Source organism: Camelus bactrianus, chromosome 19 (genome assembly GCF_048773025.1).
Source record: "Camelus bactrianus isolate YW-2024 breed Bactrian camel chromosome 19, ASM4877302v1, whole genome shotgun sequence".
NCBI lineage: Eukaryota > Metazoa > Chordata > Mammalia > Artiodactyla > Camelidae > Camelus > Camelus bactrianus.
The window spans coordinates 32,844,622-32,865,848 of NC_133557.1; the positions used below are offsets into that span (position 1 = coordinate 32,844,622).

Below are 21,227 nucleotides of genomic sequence, written 5' to 3' on the forward strand. Positions count from 1 at the left end.
GGAGAAACTCAAGGATCAGAGTCAGCCTGGAGCAGGGCCAGCAGGTGTGTGTATAAACTCACATGGATGTGCACATACAGCAAGTATGTAATTGGTTAACATTTGTCTTGTGGTCCACATGGTGTCTGGTCCACCATGGGAGTCCCACAAAGCCAGCCAGAGCAGACCCTCAGTTCAGGTTTGCTGACTTGATCGAGATCCCTGTGCCCACTGAATGGGGCTTGCGACAGCCAACCTCTGTCTCCTTTTCTCTCATCTCTTAGGGTTTGGTACAACAGCACTTCCATGTTATAATTTACAGGAGGCTGGGAAGTCCCCATGCACAATGTGTAACCAAGGTCTTGGAGTCCTCAGCTCCAGTTCTGGCCGGGAAGTTCTCGAAGTCTCTGGGTCCTGACCTTCCCTTCCTTGGGCTTTTGTCGGGGGAAACACTACTACTCTCAGAAGATGGGGAGTCTGGAAGTGAAGAGTGGACTTCCGGCTCTGGGACTCGCTGCTGTCTTGGGGCAATCTACTAACCACTCACCTTGTGCTTCCTCTCCTCACCTGTAAGGAGTGGATCATAAAGGAACTTATCTCAGGGGTCACTGGAAGGACAAACATCTTAATGCCTGCATAGATGGTACTGAAACTTGTGCCTGGTCAGCATTCAGCAAGTGTGTGGCCAGGTCTCCTAATCTTCTCCAAGCTCCATGCTGAGACAGATACTCTACCATCCCCTCACCAGAAACAGGTGGGTGCAAGTTGATGCTAATGTGTGCCAGGCACTTCCTCAAGCATGATCTCACACACATCAGCATGGACACACATGTGGCATAAAGGTGTCATCAGCGGGAAAGCATCTGGACATTAAACAGACTATGAGACACTTGCTCTAAAATCAGCGTCGGTAGCTGACTGTGGGCTGTCACTGCAGAGTCAATTTCTTCCGGTGCTTTTGGGGGCATGCTGGGGTCGCCTAGACAAACATTTCTGACCACACAGAGCTGTGTAGACACGTGGAACACCCCCTTCCCCGGTTGACTGCCAGCTTGTGCTCGGTGCTGGGGATTCAGAGGGGCCCGCGCTGTCTAGTGGGGGACATTGACTGTAAAAGCGGCTGCACCCAGGGGACAGTGAGGAGAGGAGCCAGTGAGACGGTCAGGAGCCGAGTCATGAGGAAGGAGCAGTCCTTTGCGAAATTTAAGGCGAGTGATAGGCTCAGATTCCAGAATTAAAAAGACCTCCGGGTGTTTCAAGAACCACAGGAAACCAATTTGAAGGCTTGTGCAGTTGTGGGGGCAGTTGTGTGAGGGGGCTTGGCCCAGGGAGGGGGAATGGAATGGAGGCCCTGGTGGGGATGATATCGAGGGAGGAGAATGCGGGACCCCAGTTTCGTGCCCGCAAGTGAGGAGGTGCCAGTCCCTGGGCTCAGGGTCAACGGAAAGGGTGGGACTGGAACGCAGCGCGCCTATAGTGCGCGGGCCCCTCGGCAGGGGAGCGGTTTCCGGCCGGAGCACGCGCAGAGGACCGGAATTGGGGGCGGAAGTGCGGCGCGTCCAGGGAAGACTACGCGCCTCAACTCGCAAAGTCGGAAGTCCTGCGGGTTGAGGACGCGGTGGTGGTGCGTCAGCTGGACTGGGGCGAATTCCTGGGGAGCCTGGTCGAGGAAGGCGTCCCACGGACACCCTAGCACTGGTACCTGTGCCCACGCGGGGGCTTCCGCAACTGCAACTCCCGGCAGGCCCCGCGCCGCCCTCGGGCCGCGCGCGGGCGAGTCTGCCGCGGGGCACTGTGGGGCGCGTAGTGCCGGCTGCGCTCGCGGAGGGGCCGACCCGCAGGAAGGGCCGCCGCACGGGGTCTAGCGGGGCGGACTGTTGGCCCCAGTGTCCAGGCGGAGCTGGGCCTAGTGGGGTTGAGCGGCTTGCTGGGCGCCGGGCGGGTTCGCGGCCCAGGGCGGAGCAGCACACGTGCTCTCTCGCCGCACCTGGGACCGCCCGGTGGAGTGGTGGTGGGCGGGAGAAGAGGCAGGGCGGACGAGTCGGTTCTTTGTGGTGGGACGTCACGGGCTCGCCTTCCGTCCAGTCCCCTGCAGGGACTGCACCAGCTGACAGGCGGAGTGGCCTGGCGCTCCAGAAAGGGTCGCTTCTAACAGTCTTGCTGTCATTCCGCCCTCTGCCCTAGGGGCTCCCGCGGAGAAGAGCATCATGTCCCAGCGCCACAGGCTGGCATCGCTTCCCTGCAGTGGCTGAGACCCTGAGATGTTCAGAGGGGTTTTGTCTCCCAGACCCACACAGCCTGCGTTTCCGCTAACCTCTGCCCTCCCGAGAATAGGCCAAAATGCCCAAGATAACCCTGAATGGTGTGACAGTGGATTTCCCTTTCCAGCCATACAAGTGCCAAGAGGAGTACATGACCAAGGTGTTGGAGTGTCTGCAGAAGGTGAGGCTGCAGACGGAGGGCTTGTACCTGGGGGATGTGTCAGCATGGTTGGAGCCTCAGCAAAGACCTTTGTGTTCAGTCGGGGTCCTGCTGGTGAAGGTGCCCTTCTGAATGCGAGACTCAGCCATAAATAGGGCCCATGTTTTAGGTGGGGTAGGAGGGATGCTACACACGTGAAGAAGTTGGTTCTAGACGGTGGTGAGTGCTCTGAGGAAAAGACACAAGGTGATAGGCTTACGAGCACCTTGGGGCTTCTCTGAGGAGGTTGCATTTGAGCTGAGACCAGATGAGGAGGAGCAGCCAGCTATTCGAGGGTCCAAAGGAAGTATTTCCTCACAGAGGGGCAGCGGCTGCCCAGCCCTCCTTCTGGAAGGTCTCCAAACCTCAGGGGGTGTTGAAGGTGAAAGGGGTGCAGCTTGTTTGCTGCTGGGTTTCGGGCATGCCTTCTGGTACCTGTCAAGCCCCCAGCCCCCAAGGGCTGCCCCTGCAGCCGGGCTCACACAGAGCCTGCACGAGGAGCCAGGTGCCCATTCCTGCAGCAGCTGGGACGACAGCTTCCCAGATAGCGCCTGCGTGTCTGCCCAGGGTCCCCACTCAGGCTCCCAGGTGAGACTTACGTAGGCCGTCAGAGTCCTTTCAGATAGTGTAAAGGCTTGGATCCAGAATGCAGAATTAATCTGCTGTTTTGGGACTTGAGACCTAATTAGTCATCTTTTTACATATATTGGGCTGAAAAATACTGTGATGTTTCGGGTAATGCGCTGCAAATTGTTTGCTAGGGAGGGCTGACTTAATCTGCAGCTTTTGGTTTGAGCGTGGAAACGTCCTGTGGAGGTTGTGCGCCCTGCGGGGTGGGCTGTGCTTGAGCAGAGCTACCCTGCTGGCTGCTGGGCTTGTCCCAGGTGGGCTGTGTGACCTGCTTGGCCCCTGCTTCCCCGTGACCCTGTTCCTGGCCCCATTCAGAAAGTGAACGGCATCCTGGAGAGCCCCACGGGCACGGGGAAGACCCTTTGCCTCCTCTGCACCACACTGGCCTGGCAGGAGCACCTCCGGGATACCATCTCTGCCCGCAAGATTGCCGAGAGGGCGCGAGGGGAGCTCTTCCCCCATCGCGCCTTGTCCTGGGGGGACGCCACCTTGGACGGAGACAACATAGGTGGGGCTCCCATCTGCCTATCCCCTGGCCCCTGTGGGGAGGCACATAATGGAAGGAGTGTTGTAGCTGCCACGCCATTTCTTGCCGTCCTGGCTGTAAACCTGAGGTCACCCCTGGGAGCGAGTGTCTGGTGTCTGATGCTTGGCTGTCCCCAGGGTTGCATTAGCTGTGTGCCCCCGGGATAACCACACATATATGCCCTGACCTCTTCTGTTTCCTTGTGCCCTGGCAGCATGCTACACAGACATCCCAAAGATCATTTATGCATCCAGGACCCACTCACAGCTCACGCAGGTCATCAGCGAGCTTCGGAGCACCTCCTACCGGTAGGTGTGGCGGCATTCATCCTGCCTCAGGGTCATGGGGGTGAGGGGGTGGTGGGGACAGTCCCGGCACAGTGGTCGATGGTGGTGTTCTGCCTGGACTCCACCCTGAGGGTGCTCCGTGCTCTGAAGTGTGGGGCTACTTGTGAGTTGACGCCCTGACCTCGGAGCTCCTTGCGGCCCTTGTGGCGTCAGCTGTGGGTATGGGTCCGGGCAGCTGCGAAGTGGGTGCGGAGAGGCTCCGGCACAGCTGCAGGAGCGGTGGGGTCCTGCCCCGGCCTCCCAGGAGAGGGAGTATGGAGGTGACGGAGTCTCCTCCCACCTGCCCGCCTTTCTCTGCCGGGCCTCCTTGCTCTCCCTGGACCTGGCTTGGGGGCGCCCCGCCACAGAGGACGCCCTCCAAGCCCAGGCTGTGTTCCGCGTCTCCCTCTGGGTGCCCACGTGTGTCCCCTATGGCTCCTGCTGCCCTCTGACCCTTGGGCCCCACGACTCTTTCCCGCCAGGCCCAGAGTATGTGTGCTGGGCTCCCGGGAGCAGCTGTGCATCCACCCTGAGGTGAAGAGGCAGGAGAGCAACCACATGCAGGTGGGCTCCTCTGCGGCTCTGCTGGGTGGCTGCTGCCCGGGCTTCAGAGCCCCCAGCTGTGCCCCTGAGGGACTGGGGGTGAAGAGCTGGTGGGGGTGGAGCCAGCGGGGGGACCTCCTGCACCATCTATCACGGCCAGCACGTGCCCACCAGCCGGCCCAGTGCTCTGCCCGCTGCCAGCCGCCACACTGGCCAGGACCTTGTCCTTTGTCTCCCAGGTGCACTTGTGCCGTAGGAAGGTGTCGAGCCGCTCCTGCCACTTCTACAACAACGTCGAAGGTGAGGAGGGGGACACAGCCTGTGTGACCTCCCAGGGCCGAGCTTGGGGGCCCTGGCCTGCTGGCTCTCGCCCCTGGTGCTCTGGGGCGGTTGTGTCCCACTCAGCAGGTGGGGCGGGAGCTGGGTGCGTCTCCTGACTGGATCTCTGTTGGAGCATGGTCAGGAGAGCTCCCGCTGTGGGGCTGCTGGCCAGGCAGGCCCCACCCTCCCCTCACGGGGTGTTCCCAGGGCTTCAGCTGTGCAAACAGCCTGGTTTATGCTGAGCGTGTGCTTCCTTCCGGGAGTCTGGAATTTGGGTGCCTGCTGGACAGGGCGCCGGCGGGAGTGACCCCCCAGTGTACCCTGGGCGTTGGGTCTCTGGAGAGCACGTCCCACATGGTCACAGCTTGTTCTGGGGGTGACAGCTGGGGAGTGGAAGCTCCTGCACGTGCTCATCCCTTCGGTGCCCGTGCGGTGCGTCTCTCAGTGTGGGGGTGATGCTGGCAGCCTCTCCAGCCTCTGCTGCCGCTGGGAGGACAGTCTCACCCAAAAGCAGGTGGGAGTGACAAGCACGCGGTTCGTGACAGCTGGCGGCCCTGGTGTGGCATAGCTGTGTGGGTGCCCACAGCCCTGTGGAGGGGACACCTTGTCTCTTGTCACTGACTTTCCTGGAGCCCAGAGTGGAGGGTTTGCTGCTGGTGCCCTTGCCTCCAAAGTTCTGCTTTTTTGGCTTGTGGCTGCCTCTCCTGGGTGGAGCCTGAGGCAGCGGCAGGGATGCCTGTCTGTGGTGCAGCTGCTGCAGGTTCCTGTCTACAGAACAAGCTCTGTGGCCTGGGGTCCCACTTCTGTGGGATCGGGGTTCCCTCTGTTTCCTGCCACAGGGTTGGGACTCAGACCTGAGGTGACAGGACCCCAGGACACTCCCACTGGTGGGGTTTGGCGTGCCCACTGTGCTGGGTGGAGTGTCAGGGTGGCACTGTGTTCCCAGAGGCCTGAGCAGGGGGTCCCCGTGTGAGGCGCCCCTGTGCCCTGCTCCTTGTAGAGATGGGTGGGGTGTGTACCTGAGGCGGGCCTGGTCTTGGCCGGCTGTGAGTCGGGGCTGCATGGGGTCCACGTCTCCTGTGCAGCTCAGCCTCTGGGGCGAGGACCCAGGGGCTCGGGCTTGTTCCTCAGCACCTTCCCATTTGCTGCCTGCCTTGATCTGCTGGCACTGAGGACCCTTGGGACTGCGGGGAAGTGTGAAGGTGAGGGTGGCCCCCAGCAGCTGGCCCTGGCCCCAGCCCGGGGCCGGAGGTCACAGGCCGCCGGCTCTGCTGCCTCCGCTGGCGCCAGGCCTGCAGGCGTCCTGGGTCCCACAGGCTCCTTTCTCTTCTTGTTCCCCTGCTCAGCCTTCTGCCCTCAGTCCTGCCTGTGGTGCTCGAAGGGAGGCTCCCCATCTCCCTGGGGCTGCCTCCTCCCTGCAGAGGGGGTTTCAGATGTCCCGCTGGCCAGAGGCCAGAGCCTTTTGGGTCGGAACCACTCTGGCCATGTTTCTACAGCAACCTGGGGGTCAGCTTGTCCACTCTGCTGGGCCAGCCCTCACCTGCAGGGCCCCCCACCTGCAGCACCCCTCACCTCACCTGGGGAGCCCTGAGCATGGGGGAGGGGAGCAGGAGGCCAGAGGAGAGGGTGGGAGCTGGGGGGAGCTTTCGGCCCACAGTGGAGGCACTCCTGGAGCTGATGGGTGCTGGCCCCCTGGGCTGCATACCGGGTCCCCACTGCTCCAGGCCCTGCATGGCAGAGCAGGGGCTGTCCCAGCTGGCCTGCTGGCTCTGGCCTCCCTGGTCCCCGACCCACCTGCTCTGCTCCGGCTCCCGCTACCCAGTCATTGGCAGTGGGGAGGGTGGTGTCCACTCACCGTAAGCTAGCACATCCTTGCTCTGTTGAGCCTTTTTTGCCAGCTGACCCGCAGGATGTGAGAGGAGTTCCCAGCAGATGCTCAGGACTTGGAGAGGGGAGAAGTGGGCAGAGACCCCAGGAGGGGTCTGAGGAGGGGAGACATGCGTGTGCGTCTGTGCCCTAGAGTCAGCCCTGGTTGGGGCCCCTCACCCCTTCCTCCCTGGCCCCTCCTCCTCACCCCCTCCTCTTCTTCTCACCCCCGGCCCCCCAGGTTACTGAGCTCTGGGGCTGGCCTGTGCAGAGCCTGCCAATTGGCTGGTCTGTTGCTATGGTGCTGCCGTGGGGATGGCTCCTCTTCCTTCCCTCGCCTGCTGTCTCTGGGGTGCTCCGGGCTTGGGCTTGGACTTGGGTCACCGTGAGGGCCCGTGTATTCTGGTCTGTGCAGTTTCAAGCTGGGCCTGGTTCCAGCCCCGGTGGAGCTGGAGCTGGGGGCCGTGTCCACAAGGAGCTGCCCTGAGGCTCTCTGGGTGCTTGTTAGAGAAGACCTTTGGTCCTGTCTGCTGGGACCAGGCCCTGGGGTCCCTGGGGTAAAGCAGTTCCCTCTCAAGGCCCTTCTTTCCCTGGGCCGTGGCCAGCGGGGAGTCAGGGCTGCCATCCTGAGGGAAGGGTCCTGGGGCTGTTGGGCTCCTCCCCTCCCACCTGCCTCAGTCTGCAGCCCCTGCAGTGTCAGCGTGGGCAGTGACAGCTCTGTGTCCTCTCCTGCCTCCGCAGCCTGGCCCCTCCATGTGGTGGGGAAAGTGGAGCAGGAGGAGGGGACTTGCTGCCAGACTGAAGCCCCCAGGGCTTGTGGGAGTCGCCTGTCCTTGAGAGCGTCTGCAGTGGCTGTGACAGGCTGAGGGCTGCCCCATCTTGGGGGCCCTCCTGTTGGTGCTTAGCCTCAGGCCAGTGGCCACCTTCTGAGGTGCAGAGCAGGGCTCCCTTGGGCCATGCTCTAGGCCTGGGGCCCTCCCCAGAGGACCCTGAGACCCACGGGCAGGGATTCTCTCTGGTGAGTCCCCGGGGGTCTGAGTGCCCCCCACCACCTGCCCCACAGGAGGGTCGTGGGTGGCTGAACCCACTGCCTGCTGGCAGGAGCTGTTCATCCTGGGTGCCTCTTGGGGTCTGGGGGACTTGATGTTTACTCCTGCCTGCCTCCCCAGAGAAGAGCCTGGAGCAGGAGCTGGCCACCCCCATCCTGGACATCGAGGACCTGGTCAAGAGTGGACAGAGACACAAGTAAGGCCCCCGGCTGCGTGCTCCCTCCACAGGCAGGGTGCGTGCATGCTTTCCTTTCCTTTTTTCCTTTTCGCATCATGAAGCTAACAGCTGTTTGGTATGAAATGTGAGCAGCTGAGAGACCTCTTAAGTAAGAAGCACGGCCTTCAGCCCACCCCGCATGTGGCCTGGTGGGACCCACCTGGCCGGCCTTGTCACCTGCCAGCGGGGCCTCATGCCTGCCCCCCCAGTACAAGCTCCCTGACCTCGCCCTTCCTGATATCTGCTGCTGACCTTAGCTTCAGGGCTCAAGTCGTGATCAGATGGGGCTGCCTCGCTGACCGGCCCAGGACCAGGGGTGGGTCTTTTTGTTTTTGCGGGTTTTTGAGCCAGTGATCCACTCACAGGGCTGAAAGCTCATGGTGTGAAGTGCCTCACAGCGAGCCCTGCACTGTCCCCTGTCCGGGCCCCGCGGGAGCCCCCAGCCCCACAGCACCTACCCCATCCCCCCCGCAGGCTGTGCCCGTACTACCTGTCCCGGAGCCTGGCACAGCAGGCTGACCTCACAGCGAGCCCTGCACTGTCCCCTGTCCGGGCCCCGCGGGAGCCCCCAGCCCCACAGCACCTACCCCATCCCCCCCGCAGGCTGTGCCCGTACTACCTCTCCCGGAGCCTGGCACAGCAGGCCGACCTCACAGCGAGCCCTCCACTGTCCCCTGTCCGGGCCCCGCGGGAGCCCCCAGCCCCACAGCACCTACCCCATCCCCCCCGCAGGCTGTGCCCGTACTACCTCTCCCGGAGCCTGGCACAGCAGGCCGACATCATCTTCATGCCGTACAACTACTTGCTGGACGCTAAGGTGAGGGCTCAGCCTGTGTCCCTAAGGCCCCTGACGGCAGGGGCGTCCCTGTCAGACCCCTGCCGGTTCGGTTCCTGGGATTAGACTCCCGCTTGGAGCAGCAGGCTGGTGCCAGTGGACTGGGTCCCCCTCACTGCTCAGGGCTCAGTTGACGACCAGCCCGGGGCTGTGGCTCTTCTGTGCCATCCGGGGGTGTGGGCTGGCAGGGTTGGGAGACCCCCTTGTCCTGCTGTTGGCGTCTCTCTCCAGTTGGACGCCCGGGAGCATCCAGCCCTAACGCTGGCTTTAAGACTCCTGTGTGTGCAGCCTCTGTTTCAGCTGTGCTCGTGGTGTGAGCACTGCGGGTGGCCTCCTGTCTGGGCCCCTTGCTCACGCGCTGTCCCATGGTAGATGTCAGTGGAGAGCCCGCCGAGCTGGGATGCAGGGCTGAATCAGCCAGCATCTTTGAGTGCGGCTGTGCTCGGGTGATGGGGTAGGGGTGAGATGTGCGGCCGCGGACAGGAAGCCTCGGAGCAGTGGCTGACACGGGGACGCAGTGCATGTGAGCACAGCTCAGCGGGGCCGGAGCGAGTGGCTGGAGCAGAGGGGACAAGGTGCGTGGGGGTGCAGGGGCACGAGGTGAGGTGGCCCAGACTCGCACCTGGAGAGCTTGCAGGTTTGCCCAGGATTTGTATGTGATTCTCACAAAGTGGTGCTTTCAGCCTGGCTGCCTGGCCCGGGCTCCACCTCAGAACAGTTCTGTCACAGCTGATGAGCTGGTTCCAGAACTCATGTGGAAACCAGAGATCAGACAGAACAAGACGGGCTTGACAGAGGACAGGGCGGCTCACGCTTCTGACTGCAGGGCTCAGTGTGGAGCAGGATGCTGGTGGGGATCGCAGGGTGGCATCCAAGACAGACCCACACGTGTGGCAGCTGGCATTTGACAAACTTGCCTGAGTAGTTCAGTGGGGCAAGGGAAGGTGGGTTTTTGTGGTTTGTTTTTTCCACAAATGGTGCCAGAATAGCTGGACACCTATTTGGGAAAGGATGAATCTCAGCTGATACTTCATGCAGTTTAAACCTGAACGTCAAAGTTTGAGCCTTCAAAGCCCCAGGAGGAAGCACAGGGGGTCGTTGTGATTTGGGGGCAGTGGAGACCTTTCAGCGTAGACACACAAGGCACCAGCAGTGGGGACAAAGCTGATGAGTTGGTCTTCGCCACCACTTAAAGCTTGGCCTCTGAAAGGATCAGGAAGTCCAAGGGGTTAAATGTGTGCTCAGAGAGAGAGGTACCTCCGCTACACCTGTGTGCCTCTGACCGCACCCAAGGGGGACTCGGGCCAATTCCTGGTACTCAGCCCCGCCAGCGCTGGGAAAGGCCAGACAGACCCTCCACCTGAGAGACAGTGGGGTGGCCAATCAGCCTGTGCCTAGAAGACGTTCCTCATGGCCGGTTTTGAGGAGATGCAGGTTAGGACCTCAGGCCGTGACATGCACACTGAAATGGCTCAGACTACAGAGACTTGAGATGACTGGTGTTGGGCGGGACCTGGAGCACTGGATCTCGGGACATGGCTGGGAGCACAGCCACGGCAGAGCCTCGCGTGGCCAGCTCTTCAGAGCTCCCTGCGTCACCAGAGCCTCGACAGCCCCGACTGTTAGCGGGTGGTGTCCCTTGTGTCCCATGGGCAGGGAAAGGGGGCCCTGCCGCTACGTGCAGCCACCCACCTGGGTCAGAACGCTCACCCAGAGCAGTCCCAGTGGCTGGTGTGTTGTGTGTCCTGCTTTGGGTGGTGGCCACAGGGTGCCCACTCTTGTCAAAACTCAACTGCACATGTGAAGTGGGCAATCATACGAAAAATAAGCTTCCAGTTAAGTCAGTGGAGAGAAACTCTGCTGCCAGACCCCACCCAGGTCGTTCCGTGACCCTTGGGGGTTTAGAAATCCCTCACAAGCTGGGCTGGGCCTCCTCCTCCACCCTGTGGCTGCGTGCTGTGGTTGGGGTCACAGGACTGCTCCCTGTGCAGTGAGTGTCGCCAGGACGGACACCACCAGCTCAGCGGGGTGGGAGCAGTGCCCGCAGCCCAGCCAGCTGACACCCCAGCAGGAGGTGTGAGGGTTGGGCCATGAGGGCAGGGCTGCCCCACTTGGCTCCACTGTCAGCCCACTTGCTGTAGAGTCGCCGGGCACACGGCATCGACCTGAAGGGGACGGTCGTGATCTTTGATGAAGCTCACAACGTGGTGAGTGTTGGGGTGCTGTTCCCGATGCCCCCTTCTGCCCGCCTGCTTTCCTGTGCAGAAAAGTGCAGGCTTTTCTGTCCACCTGGCACCTGCTGTCAGGGCCGAGCACACCTGGGCCAGGTGGGCTGGCTGGCCTGTGCCCACATCTCGCAGGACCCCTGGGCCCCTCCTGCCTGCCACTCCTCTTCCCTTTGTCCCTGGTGGCCTCCTCCCCGCCCCCCTCTCCACCTGCTCCCTGCAGCCTCTGTCAGGCCCAGGAGCTCCATCTGCGGGAATGCTTGGCCTTGACCAGGGCACTGGAGGGAGGCCCCTTGGGGAGCCTGCGTCCTGGGACAGAGGTGGCCACCCTCAGCGCCCTTGGTTCCAGGCTCTTTTGTTGCCCCGGGGGCCAGATCTGACCTTCGAGAGGCGCTAAAAGCCAGGGTTTCGCGGGAAATTTCCTAGTTGTAAAACGTTGCAGCTGAAGGAAAACTGTCTTCAAACACTGGACGAGACATCCGTCTCTGGAGCAGTGTGAGACCAGGGCTCGGGGGCTCCCTGCACCCCACCCCACATCTGCCTCCCAGGCCCTGACCCCACCCTGTGCTGCCATGACGCGGCGTGCTTGGGGTCGCAGGAGAAGATGTGCGAGGAGGCCGCATCGTTTGACCTGACGCCCCATGACTTGGCCTCGGGACTGGACGTTATAGACCAGGTGTTGGAGGAGCAGACCCGGGTGGCGCAGCAGGGCGAGCTGCACCTGGAGTTCAGTGCCAGCTCCACCAGCACAGGTAAGCTCGCCGGGGCTGCAGACGGGCGGGCGGGGCCCGGGCCCTTCTTTCACGTTGGTTTTCGGGGACAGTGTCAGCTTCTGTGAGAGGCTTCTTGGCCTCATGCACCAGGGGGTGGGCTCCGCCCAGCTGTTCAGCGTTTTCTCCTGTCCTTTCCACTGTTTCCCTGCTGGTTGGACTTGGCATCTACTGTGTGAGGGTGAAAACCAAGCGTATTAGCTGTAAAGACATCTTATAACCTGTGAGCATCATCCACACAAAACTTGCTCCTGTCAGAGTCCTGGCCAGCATGTTCCTCACGCGGCGGTGACCGCAGTGTGGGTGGCACTCCAATGGACGTGGCTAGTTAGTCTGGACGCTCCGTGCAGCCGGCATCGGTGGCTGACGAGGAGTCCAGGCTACTCTGTAGCAAGTGTTTCCGCTGCTTGGCTGCTGCAGGCTTTTAGCATTTGTGTCTTGCCCTGCAAGCGGCTCATGTGAGCGCGCAGCCAGGCGTGAGCGGCCGCCTGGCGCCCCCAGCCCCACTCCTGGCCGGGCTGCAGGGAGCAGAGGCCCCCTCACTGGGCGCCTGCTCCCGCCCGCTCTGCGAGGCGCTTGTGGGCTGCCCTGGTGGAAGGAGGTCAGGACCTCCATGTTCTTAAACTTTACGTTCTTAAAACTTACTGAACTTTGTCTATGTGAGTCGTATCTGTCGAGAATTACTGTGTTAGAAATGAGAACTGAGAAACTTCTGAAGCTTTATTCACTCACTTAAGTAACAAACTGTTACATGTTATGTTTGCAAGAAGGTACCCTGGACAGGGAGGCTTCAAACAGGCAGAAATGCATCCTCCCCACCGCGGGGCCAGGCGCCCACGTGTGGTGTCGAGGTCCGCAGGGCGGCTCCCGCGGCAGCTCTGCGGGCTCTTCCCCTGCTGTGCCCTGGCTTGTCAGCACGTCACCCCAGCCTCTGCCCCCTCGTCGCAGGGCATCCTCCCCGGGGGCCGGGGCCCAGACGCCCTGTTCTCGTGGGGACACCTGTGACTGGATCAGGGCCCAGCCCAGTTCACGGGGCCTCGTCCTAACTGATCACCCTGCTTCCAAATGAGGTCACATTCACAGGGATCAGGGTTTAGGATTTGAGCGTGTCTTTCAGGAGGACCCAACTCAATCCATAATGTATTAGCATAAACAACGTTTTTGTTGAAAAGAACTGTTTCAAAAGTTGTAAGCGTGGCGCTGCTTCGGTTGTGTGAGTTTCTTTACCATCTGGCCCAGTGACAGGCGGTCGGGTCTTGTAACTGCTTTCTGCGTTTGTGCCGACACGATTCCGCGCGGCATGTGCGTGTGCACGTCGTGCGGCTGCTGAGAGAAGGGACACGGGTGAGCGTTTAAGGCAGCACAGGTGTCTCCTCTCTCAGTCCTCAGCCATCCAGGCAGGCCAGCGGTGCTGGGCCCTTTGGAGGCTCCGGGGTCTCTTCCCTGGCCTTCCTCTGCTTCTTCCTCACGTCTCCTCTGACTCTGACCTGCCACCCCCTGGTAAGGGCCCTGCTGTTCCGTTATCCGGGGCCACCTCCCCAGCTCAGGGTCCTTAACATCGTCACGCCTGCAAAGTCTGTTTTGCTGTGAAGGCGACATATTTGCAGGTTCCGGGGATTGGGACATGGGTGCGTTTGGGGGCTGTTGTCAGCCTGTGGGAAACTGCACCGTGTGTGTGTTCACGGGGCGGGGGAGGAGGCACGCGGTCTGTTGGTGGCGGCGGCAGCACAGCGAGGACTGGTTGGCCGCAGCCCTCCTGACCAGCTCTCGGGCTTGAGCCCCGGGGCCATGCCTGACGCACTGCCGGCCAGGCGGGAGCCTGCCTGTCCCTGGCGGGGCTTGGCCGCTGCACCCTGCTGCTCGGGAGTCCTTGTCTGGACGAGAGCTCTGTACTTTACTGTGTTGACCTGTGACACGAATTTCTAAATCTCTGTTTTCACCTCCGAATGTGTGTGTCTGAGTCACAGGTGAGTGTTTCTGCAGGGAGGTGTCTAGAAGTAGATTACCTGGTTGATTCCTTTTTCTCTTTCTGAAGCCCGGTCGTCTTGCTGCAGTTTGTCAGCGCTGAGTTTCTGGATCGATGCTGCCCAGGGCGTGCTGAGCCCTTTCAGTTGCAGTTCGAGTCTCTCTGCTGGGACGCTGTCCTGCAGGTGGAGCCCAGGGCCGGCCCGCTTGTCTCTTCCGCCTGAGGCCACAGCCAGCCCCTCCCTGGAACCCTTCTGTCTCCAGTTTTCTTTGACTTACAATTCCCGCCTTCCCTCTTGTTTCTCTGAAGACAGTGTGGCATGTGTCTATTTCTGTGTTCCTTTTAATTGAAGCTTCATTTCTGAAGTAAGTGTATGTTTTTCTCCTAATTGTGTTTGGGTTCTGTACTTCACTGCTGACCTTGAGAAAACTTGACTTGTTTCTTGTCTCACGTCTTGTCAGACGTCAGCGTTTTCTGTTTCAGATAATTTGCGGGAACTCCTGCTCCTCTTCCCCCCAGACCCATTTGACCAGCGTCCTGAGTAGAAGGGTTTCCTCTCTGTCTTGAGGGCGGTGCAGACCTGGCACCTTTACTTTGTCTTAGTGTGCGTTTCCCGAGAACAAGGATGTCCTCGTGTGACCGTAGTGCAGTCATCCGATCAAGAAACCAGCGTCCATAATTTTCCCCACTGTCCTCAGGTGGAGCCGAAGCAGCACACTGGACGCTGTGGTCCAGGCTGCGTGGCCACATCCTGGGGTCTCCGGCCTTCACCTGTCAGTGTCTCAGCTGCCGTCTCCTGGCCCACACATTTGCGAAGAGGAGGGTCAGTTACTTTGTTGACCGTCCTGCAGCGTGTCCTTGTGGCTCTACTCAGGTTATGCATTTTTGGGGGGTCCCGCCGAAGCCCCTGGTCTCGCAGGCACCGCGGGGCCCGTCCTCACGTTTCTGGTGGCGCTGATTTCGATCGCTGGCTTCAGGGCAGCTGGGGTGTTTGCGCAGTGAAGTTGCAGTTTTTCCATTCGTCACTCAGAAGTAACCTGCGGCACGATTCGTGGTCCGTCCCGGAATTAAGGATGTCTGCGAGGTCTGCGGACACGCGCGTCCCACCCGCGTGCTGGCCGTCAGAGCCGGGATCCTGCCGTGCAGAGGCCTTGACTCACCAGCGTCACAGCCATGGCCCGGTCTGGCCCAGAGCCAGCAGTTCTTCCTCCTGTTCTCTCTTCCGTACTTGTGGCCTGTGTGTGGTGGTGAGGGAAGCAGCTTCCCTCCCTCGGGACTTTGCTCGCCCGTTGGACCCCAGTGCTGTGGACGCTGCTCAGCCCGCCCGGCCGCCCCGGTGGAGGCCTGCTTGCTGGGCTCGGTGGTCTGGGAGCGCGGAGTCTGGGGCTGTGTCCTGCTGCCTGGCCTTGGTTATGCCACGCATCGCGTGCCGTGTGTTCACGTTCATCTTTCATTTCTTGTTCCATCTGTCTCCATTTGTGTTGACCTTTTGATTACTTATTTGTTTATTTTTTTGAGTATTTGAAACACGAGCATGGTCTCTAGTCCAAGTCACGGTTTACTCAACAGAAATGTTTTGTTCGTTTCTGGTTTATCCTTTCTTTGATTTTTTTTTTTTTTTTTTTTTGGTTTTTGCAAGAAGCAGCAGATGTAGGTGTATTTCCTTCGTTTGTCTTTCTCCCGCATAAAGGACCTACTGTGTTTGGTGGACACTTCACTTTACAGAGACTTGCCGACTCCCTCCTGCAGGTCTCCATGTCTGTTCGGCCATCGGTGTGGCCTTTAGGTTGTTTCCAGTACTTTGCAGATACAGACAGTGCTGTTTTGTGTCCTTTTGTCTTGTTCAGAGGTTCCTTCAGGGTCAGTTCCAGGAGGCAGGATGCTGGGTCCAGTCAAGCCTCCCGGGCTCTGTGCGCAGGCAGCTCGGGAACCAGTGTGCCTGCTCCGTGACAGTGGGCATGCTGTCCGTCATGATGGCCTCACCAGCAGAGCGTGGCGTCAGGCTCTTCCATTTTTCCAGCTTAATAGATGGAAACAGCCTTGGCGCGGTTCTGGGGTGCTTTTCTCTGGGGAGTGACTGACACTGACCACTTCCTTGGGTGCTTCAGGACCACGTGTGTTGCAGCGGTGTCCCCGAGGGGCGCAGAGTGGTCCGTGTCCTGAGCGTCCCCCTGCTGCCCTTGCTTTGGCCTCCAGGTCCCCACGGCCGCTCTTGCCCCTGACAGTGTCTCAGACTTCCCTTGTTTTTGGCGACCTTGACCCTTTGGAGGAGGAGTGGTCAGACATTTTGTAGAACGTCCTTTCCTTGGGATTTGTGTGGCGTTTTTCTCAGGATTTACTGAGGTTTGGGGATCTGGAGAGGAAGAGCTTGATGTCAAGTGCCCTCTTCATCCCGTCCTGTCGAGTGTCCCTGCTGCCGGCTCGGCATGGTGCTGGACCGTGCTCGCTGGCTGAGGTCAGCTGTGGCAGGGCCCCTTCCCCACACCGCCCCTCTGGGGGAGGCCTCTGCATGGCCCACACCTAGGGAGCAAGGTTATGCACTGGGGTGTTGCCCTCCATGGCTCCGAGTGGGGCACTGGTTTCTTAGAAGTGACACCAAGGGCAAAGATGTCAAGGGCGAAAATAGATAAACTGAACTTAACAAAATCAGGCACTTCCGTGCTTCTGAGGATACCATCAAGAAAGCAAAGACAGCCCACAGGATGGGAGACGGTTTTTGCAAATAATATGTCTGATGAGGGATCTGTAGGTAAAATACAGAGGAATTTCTTACAACTCGACAAAAAGACAGCCCAACCCAATTTAAAAATGGGCAAAGGGTAGAGACAGACCAACCTTCAAGGATGTACGAGGTGGCCAGTGTGCACAGGAAGAAAGGACCCGTTGGTCCTAAGGAAAATGCAGTCAGAACCAGTTCATGTGCGTGTCCTCAGGGTCTCTCTGAAGGTGACTGCCACAAGCTCCTGCCGCTTCCAGCTCAGCCCAGGCTGCTAGGATTTTAGAGCCCCTTCCCTTGTCAGAGTCCTGGTGCCTAAGGACGCGGAGGTGGGTCAGAACATGCAGAGCTGTTGAGCTTTTCCCTCCTCCAGGGCTGAACATGGAGCTGGAAGACTTGGCAAAGCTGAAGAGTAAGTGCCTGGTCCTGCTGAAGCCCCTCCCCACCCGCCCCGCCCCGCCCCACCGGCCCCGCCCCCTGACAGCCCCGCCCCCACAGTGATCCTGCTGCGCCTGGAGGGGGCCATTGATGCTGTGGAGCTGCCTGGAGGCGACAGCGGCATCACCAAGCCTGGGAGGTGAGGGCCCCTGTCCCTGCAGCGTTAGTCCAGCCCTTCGTTCGAGGTGCGGTTGCCTCTAGAACAAGGCGCCTACTCCCATGCCACCTTCTGCCAGGACAGAAAGTGTGGTCACACCGTCACCTCCTTAGGCCGGTAGTTGGCTGGAATGTTCTGAACATCCTACAGGCCTCCAGGCCACAGGATTTGTTTCCCGTAGCAGTGCTGGGACCCAGGCCCAGGTTTGTCCAGGCGAGGAACGTTCTGGGATGTTCTGGTGCGCTGGGCTGCCTGCCCTCTGTCTCCCTGAGCTCTGTCTGCTCTGCTGTGCTCAGACCCTTGTGGGACCCAGAGGAACCAGGAGCCTCCGCCCACCTTCCCCATGGCCTCTGCAGCAGCCCGTGCCCCTCCTCCCAGCTCTTCCCAAAACGGCTCTTTGGGTGCATTGCTAAGAGCCCCTGCCTCAGGGAGGCCCTGATGGCCACCTCCCAGCCCCCACCCCTGGCCCTAGCCCAATCCTTTCTCTGCACCCAGGTCTTGTACGGGCTGCTGTCCTACCCACCGGGGCTCCTGCCAGCAGAGGCCTCTCACCTTCATGCCTGGCCCTCCTTGAGGCTCAGAGCTTGTTTCTGAGTGAAGGAAATTTAAACCGCTGTTGCCTGACTAGGGTGCAGTCTAGTCTCCCGCAGAACCTGAGCTGCCTCTTTCTCTGCAGCTACATCTTTGAGCTGTTTGCGGAAGCCCAGATAACGTTTCAGTCCAAGGGCTGCATCCTGGACTTCCTGGACCAGATCATCCAGCACCTGGCAGGACGTGAGTCCCGGGCCACATGCACCCTGTGGCTGCCCCCACCGGGTGGGGACGTGGCCCTCGGAACTGCATTTCTGACCTTTCCGAGGCCTTGGCACATTTGGCAGTGAGTGTTCTGTAAAGCACAGTCTTCCCCGGCAGCTCCTTTTTGGAAAGAGCAGTGGGGGACCTTGGTGAGCTGGGGGTCCCACCAGCCTCCCCCACAAACCTCCTGCACCCCGCTTCCACTCAGAGGGTTTCCACCGGGCAGCTTGTGCCGGCGGGGCCTTGATGTGCTCCTGGGCTCTGTGGGGGCGGCCGGGCGGCCCCAGCCTGGTTTGGCTGGAGCCTCTTTTCTGGTCCTGAGGGGTGTGGGGTCGTCAGCACGCTGCTTCTACAGGTGCAGGGCTGTTCACCAACACGGCAGGATTGCAGAAGCTCGTGGACATCATCCAGGTGGGGAACGGCGTGTGACCAGGATGGAGGAGTCTCCCTCTCTTTCCTGATGGAAGCTGGGGGGCACCTCCTTCCACTGGAGCAGTTATTGATCCCACACCTGGGGGCAGGACAAGGCGCCCACAGCACACACTTCAAGTCAGCACCCTCGGTACTAGCTTCCTGCCACCCTGAGCGCACGCCGCAGGCCTGGGGAGGGGGCTGCACGTGGTGGCTTCAGCCAGTTACACCAGGGCCCGGTGGGCAGCGGGAGCTGCATAGGCTGAGCGCCTGGTGGGTCCCTGGGTCTTCAGACTGGCCCAGCTGCTCCTGCCCAGCCAGCTGCCCTCACCTTCTCTCCAGTTTCTTACTGACACAGCTTCTCCGGGCAAAGTCAGAGCAGAAGCCTGTCTCGGAGTTAGGAGCATGGACTCTGTCCCCCAGCCCCGTGTTGCTTTGCTGGGCCATCCTCGCCCAGAGAACATTCAGACACGAGGCGATTGCGTCTCGCTACACTCATGCTCTTCGGTGGCCTGTAGGGCTGTTGTTTGGAGTCAGCAGGTGGTCTGCATGTCCCTGGGCCAGGCGGGCCTCACGCTGGGCTTTGGGATTTGCTTAAGGGTCCGGGGGCCTGTCTGGCTGTGTGCAGGCTCAGTGGGCTCGAGGCCCTGGGTGACCTGCTGGGCAGTGCCTGCCACTCAGTGGCCCCACCCCATCTCCCCACTCTTCACTGTGCTTCTAAGGCTCCACCCACACCCCCCCCAGTCCACACTTGGCACAATCGGGCCGTGCAGGGCAGCGTCTCTGCCCCCCCAGTAACAGGGACCACCAGCCCCTGTCTGGGCCATGCAGCAGGTGAGTGGGCCTCACGCCATCTCGGGCATTTGTGCCCCCTCCGTCACCGCCTGCTCTGTCTTCCTGAGGCCGCCGCTTCCAGTCTCTGGTCTGGGTCAGCTTTCACCCTCTGTCGTATACAAACCATGTCTCAAGATCCAGCCCTGAGCTCTTCATGGATTCACCACAGGCTGCCTGTCCGAGCAGCCCGATGCTGCACCAAGGCCAGCAGCCTGCCCCGTGGCCCTGCCCACACCTGCCCAGCACACCCACATTCCCTAGGGGCCCCTCGCTGGTGCCCATAGGTGCTCAGGAACCAGCTTTGGAACAGGCAGCTGCCAGCCACACGTAAGCGGGCTGGAGAGACACCCAGAGAGAGTAGGCCTGTGGGCAGCCCAGGGCAGGCCAAGGCGCCAAGTCAGTCCCCGGGGCCGCTTAGAGCAGCTGCCAAAGGAGATTCCAGACTCCTAGGTTCAGTGGTGTTTGAGTTCCAGAGTCCGGAGTTGGGAGGAACCTGTCCACGAAGGGGCATTCCAGGGAGTGGGCCTGCAAAGGCCTGGGATGAGGGTGCCCTGGGCTGGGCCCCTTGGGAGAGGAGAGTGCCCTGCATACTGACCTGTTTATCTGCAGGGACCCGAGGGGATGAGCAGAGGGCCTGCCTGGCAGGGGTGGGGCCTCCAGGGCGGGGCCGCAGATGGGGTCAGTACTCCCCTAGATCCAGCAGTCCCGCTGCATTATGGTCAGAGAAGTGCCAGGAGGAAGTGTAGCAGAGCCCGGCCTGCAGGAAACCTTCCTGCTCCTTGACACGGCTGCACGTCCAGGGGATGGGGCTCCCAGGGGAACTTGCAGAGCTGGCTGTGGGTGGGTACTGGCACTTAGCCCGCGAGGAGATGCTACATCAGGCTCTCCCGTGGGCCCTGGCTTCTCCCCGCCCGCTCACCCCGGTGTCTGGCGCTCAGACAGAGCAGCCACGCCAGTGTCTGAAATTATCCCTTCCCTGGAGGCATGAGGGCCACTCCTGGGTCTGAGATGCAGGGGTTTGCAGGGAAAGCCAAGGCCTCAGAGTGGCCTCACCTGCTGGTGTGGCCTCCGCCCTGTGGTCAAGGCTAGCACGTGGCTCTGCACCTGCAGGCGGACACTGAGGCAAATCTCAAGGCCAGGTGTCTGCCGTCTGGACGGTGGAGGGGAAGGTGCCTCCTGAGGGTCCTCCTGCTGGTGCTCGCTCAGGCTGTGTCCCGGGGCGCGGTGCCCCCCAGTCCCCCGGAGCCCACCGAGGACAGAGCGTCGTTCCACACTCCCCCCAGCCTCTTCCCAGCCCTTCCTGTTTGCAGGAAGATTCGGGGGTGAGGCGTCCTCTCCTGCGTGCTGGCGGCGCCTGGTCTCTGTTTCACAGACACCGAGCAGGAGGCGAGGCTTCATCTCTGGTGTCTGGCCCAGCAGAAGCTCCCGGGCATGGTGCAGGGCGGGAATTACACCCCCTTTCCTGCGCACTCGCTGCGCGGCCTTGTCCGCTGGGGTTGGGGGTGTGCTCCCCCCACTGCTCCTTTACGTGGGTCTCCTTGGCCTTTTTTCCACCTGGCGAGTTTGGGAGGCAGTCTTTTCACTTCCTGTGAGGCTCCGGTTGGGCTTTTGGCCAGGCTGCCCTTCGACTTGCAGTTTCCTGTGGGGGAGCCAGCGGCTTCATGGTGTTAAGAATGGGCAGAAGATTCAGTGCTCTGCTCTGCAGGGAAGTTTTAAATTCTGTGTTGGGAGGAAGTGACCCTCTTTCTTGGTTTACTTCTGGTGTTCTTTGTACTTGCTGTTGCCGTCGTAAAGGGGGCTTGTGTGAGGAACCTGCTGGCTTTTGTCTGTCGGCCTCGTGTGGAGGTATCTGAGAAAGGCATCTTTGTAGTTCTGAGCGTCTGTCATTTTGTTTTCCTGGATGTTCTGAGTAGACAGTCATGTCGTTTGTAACATCCAGTGTTTCGCACCTTCTGCCCCACTGTTTACCTCTTGTAGTTCTCTCTTGGCTTGTTGCATTGGCTGAAAGCGCACTTCTTGTTTTACTCCTCCTGTCCCTTCTGGGAGTCAACTAGGTTCCTTGCCGCTGGCCCAGTCCTGGGTGAGAGGGGAGGGGTTGGGCTGCTGACTTGGGCCTAGTCCCTGTGGGAGCACATGGACTGGCTGCCAGGGGGTCGGGGGGCG

At 60.6% G+C, this 21,227-nt stretch overlaps 1 protein-coding gene across 4 annotated transcripts in view; it reads left to right on the forward strand.

Annotated features, from left to right (window-relative positions):
* The first annotated feature begins 1,515 nt into the window (after window positions 1-1,515).
* RTEL1 (regulator of telomere elongation helicase 1) overlaps window positions 1,516-21,227 on the forward strand; it is a 28,792-nt gene continuing 9,080 nt past the window's right edge. For 3 of the 4 annotated variants that reach the window (XM_074347664.1, XM_074347666.1, XM_074347665.1), the window contains exons 1-14: window positions 1,516-1,677; window positions 2,164-2,421; window positions 3,385-3,577; window positions 3,810-3,903; window positions 4,404-4,485; window positions 4,704-4,764; window positions 7,821-7,896; window positions 8,650-8,734; window positions 10,894-10,959; window positions 11,576-11,729; window positions 16,803-16,841; window positions 16,928-17,006; window positions 17,701-17,798; window positions 18,175-18,230. In XM_074347664.1, coding sequence (XP_074203765.1) covers window positions 2,320-2,421; window positions 3,385-3,577; window positions 3,810-3,903; window positions 4,404-4,485; window positions 4,704-4,764; window positions 7,821-7,896; window positions 8,650-8,734; window positions 10,894-10,959; window positions 11,576-11,729; window positions 16,803-16,841; window positions 16,928-17,006; window positions 17,701-17,798; window positions 18,175-18,230 — 1,185 coding nt within the window. In that variant the 5' untranslated portion in view covers window positions 1,516-1,677; window positions 2,164-2,319. Of the gene's footprint in view, window positions 1,678-2,163; window positions 2,422-3,384; window positions 3,578-3,809; window positions 3,904-4,403; window positions 4,486-4,703; window positions 4,765-7,820; window positions 7,897-8,649; window positions 8,735-10,893; window positions 10,960-11,242; window positions 11,473-11,575; window positions 11,730-16,802; window positions 16,842-16,927; window positions 17,007-17,700; window positions 17,799-18,174; window positions 18,231-21,227 lie in introns of those variants that run through there. The other variant, XM_074347667.1, reaches the window with a different exon arrangement.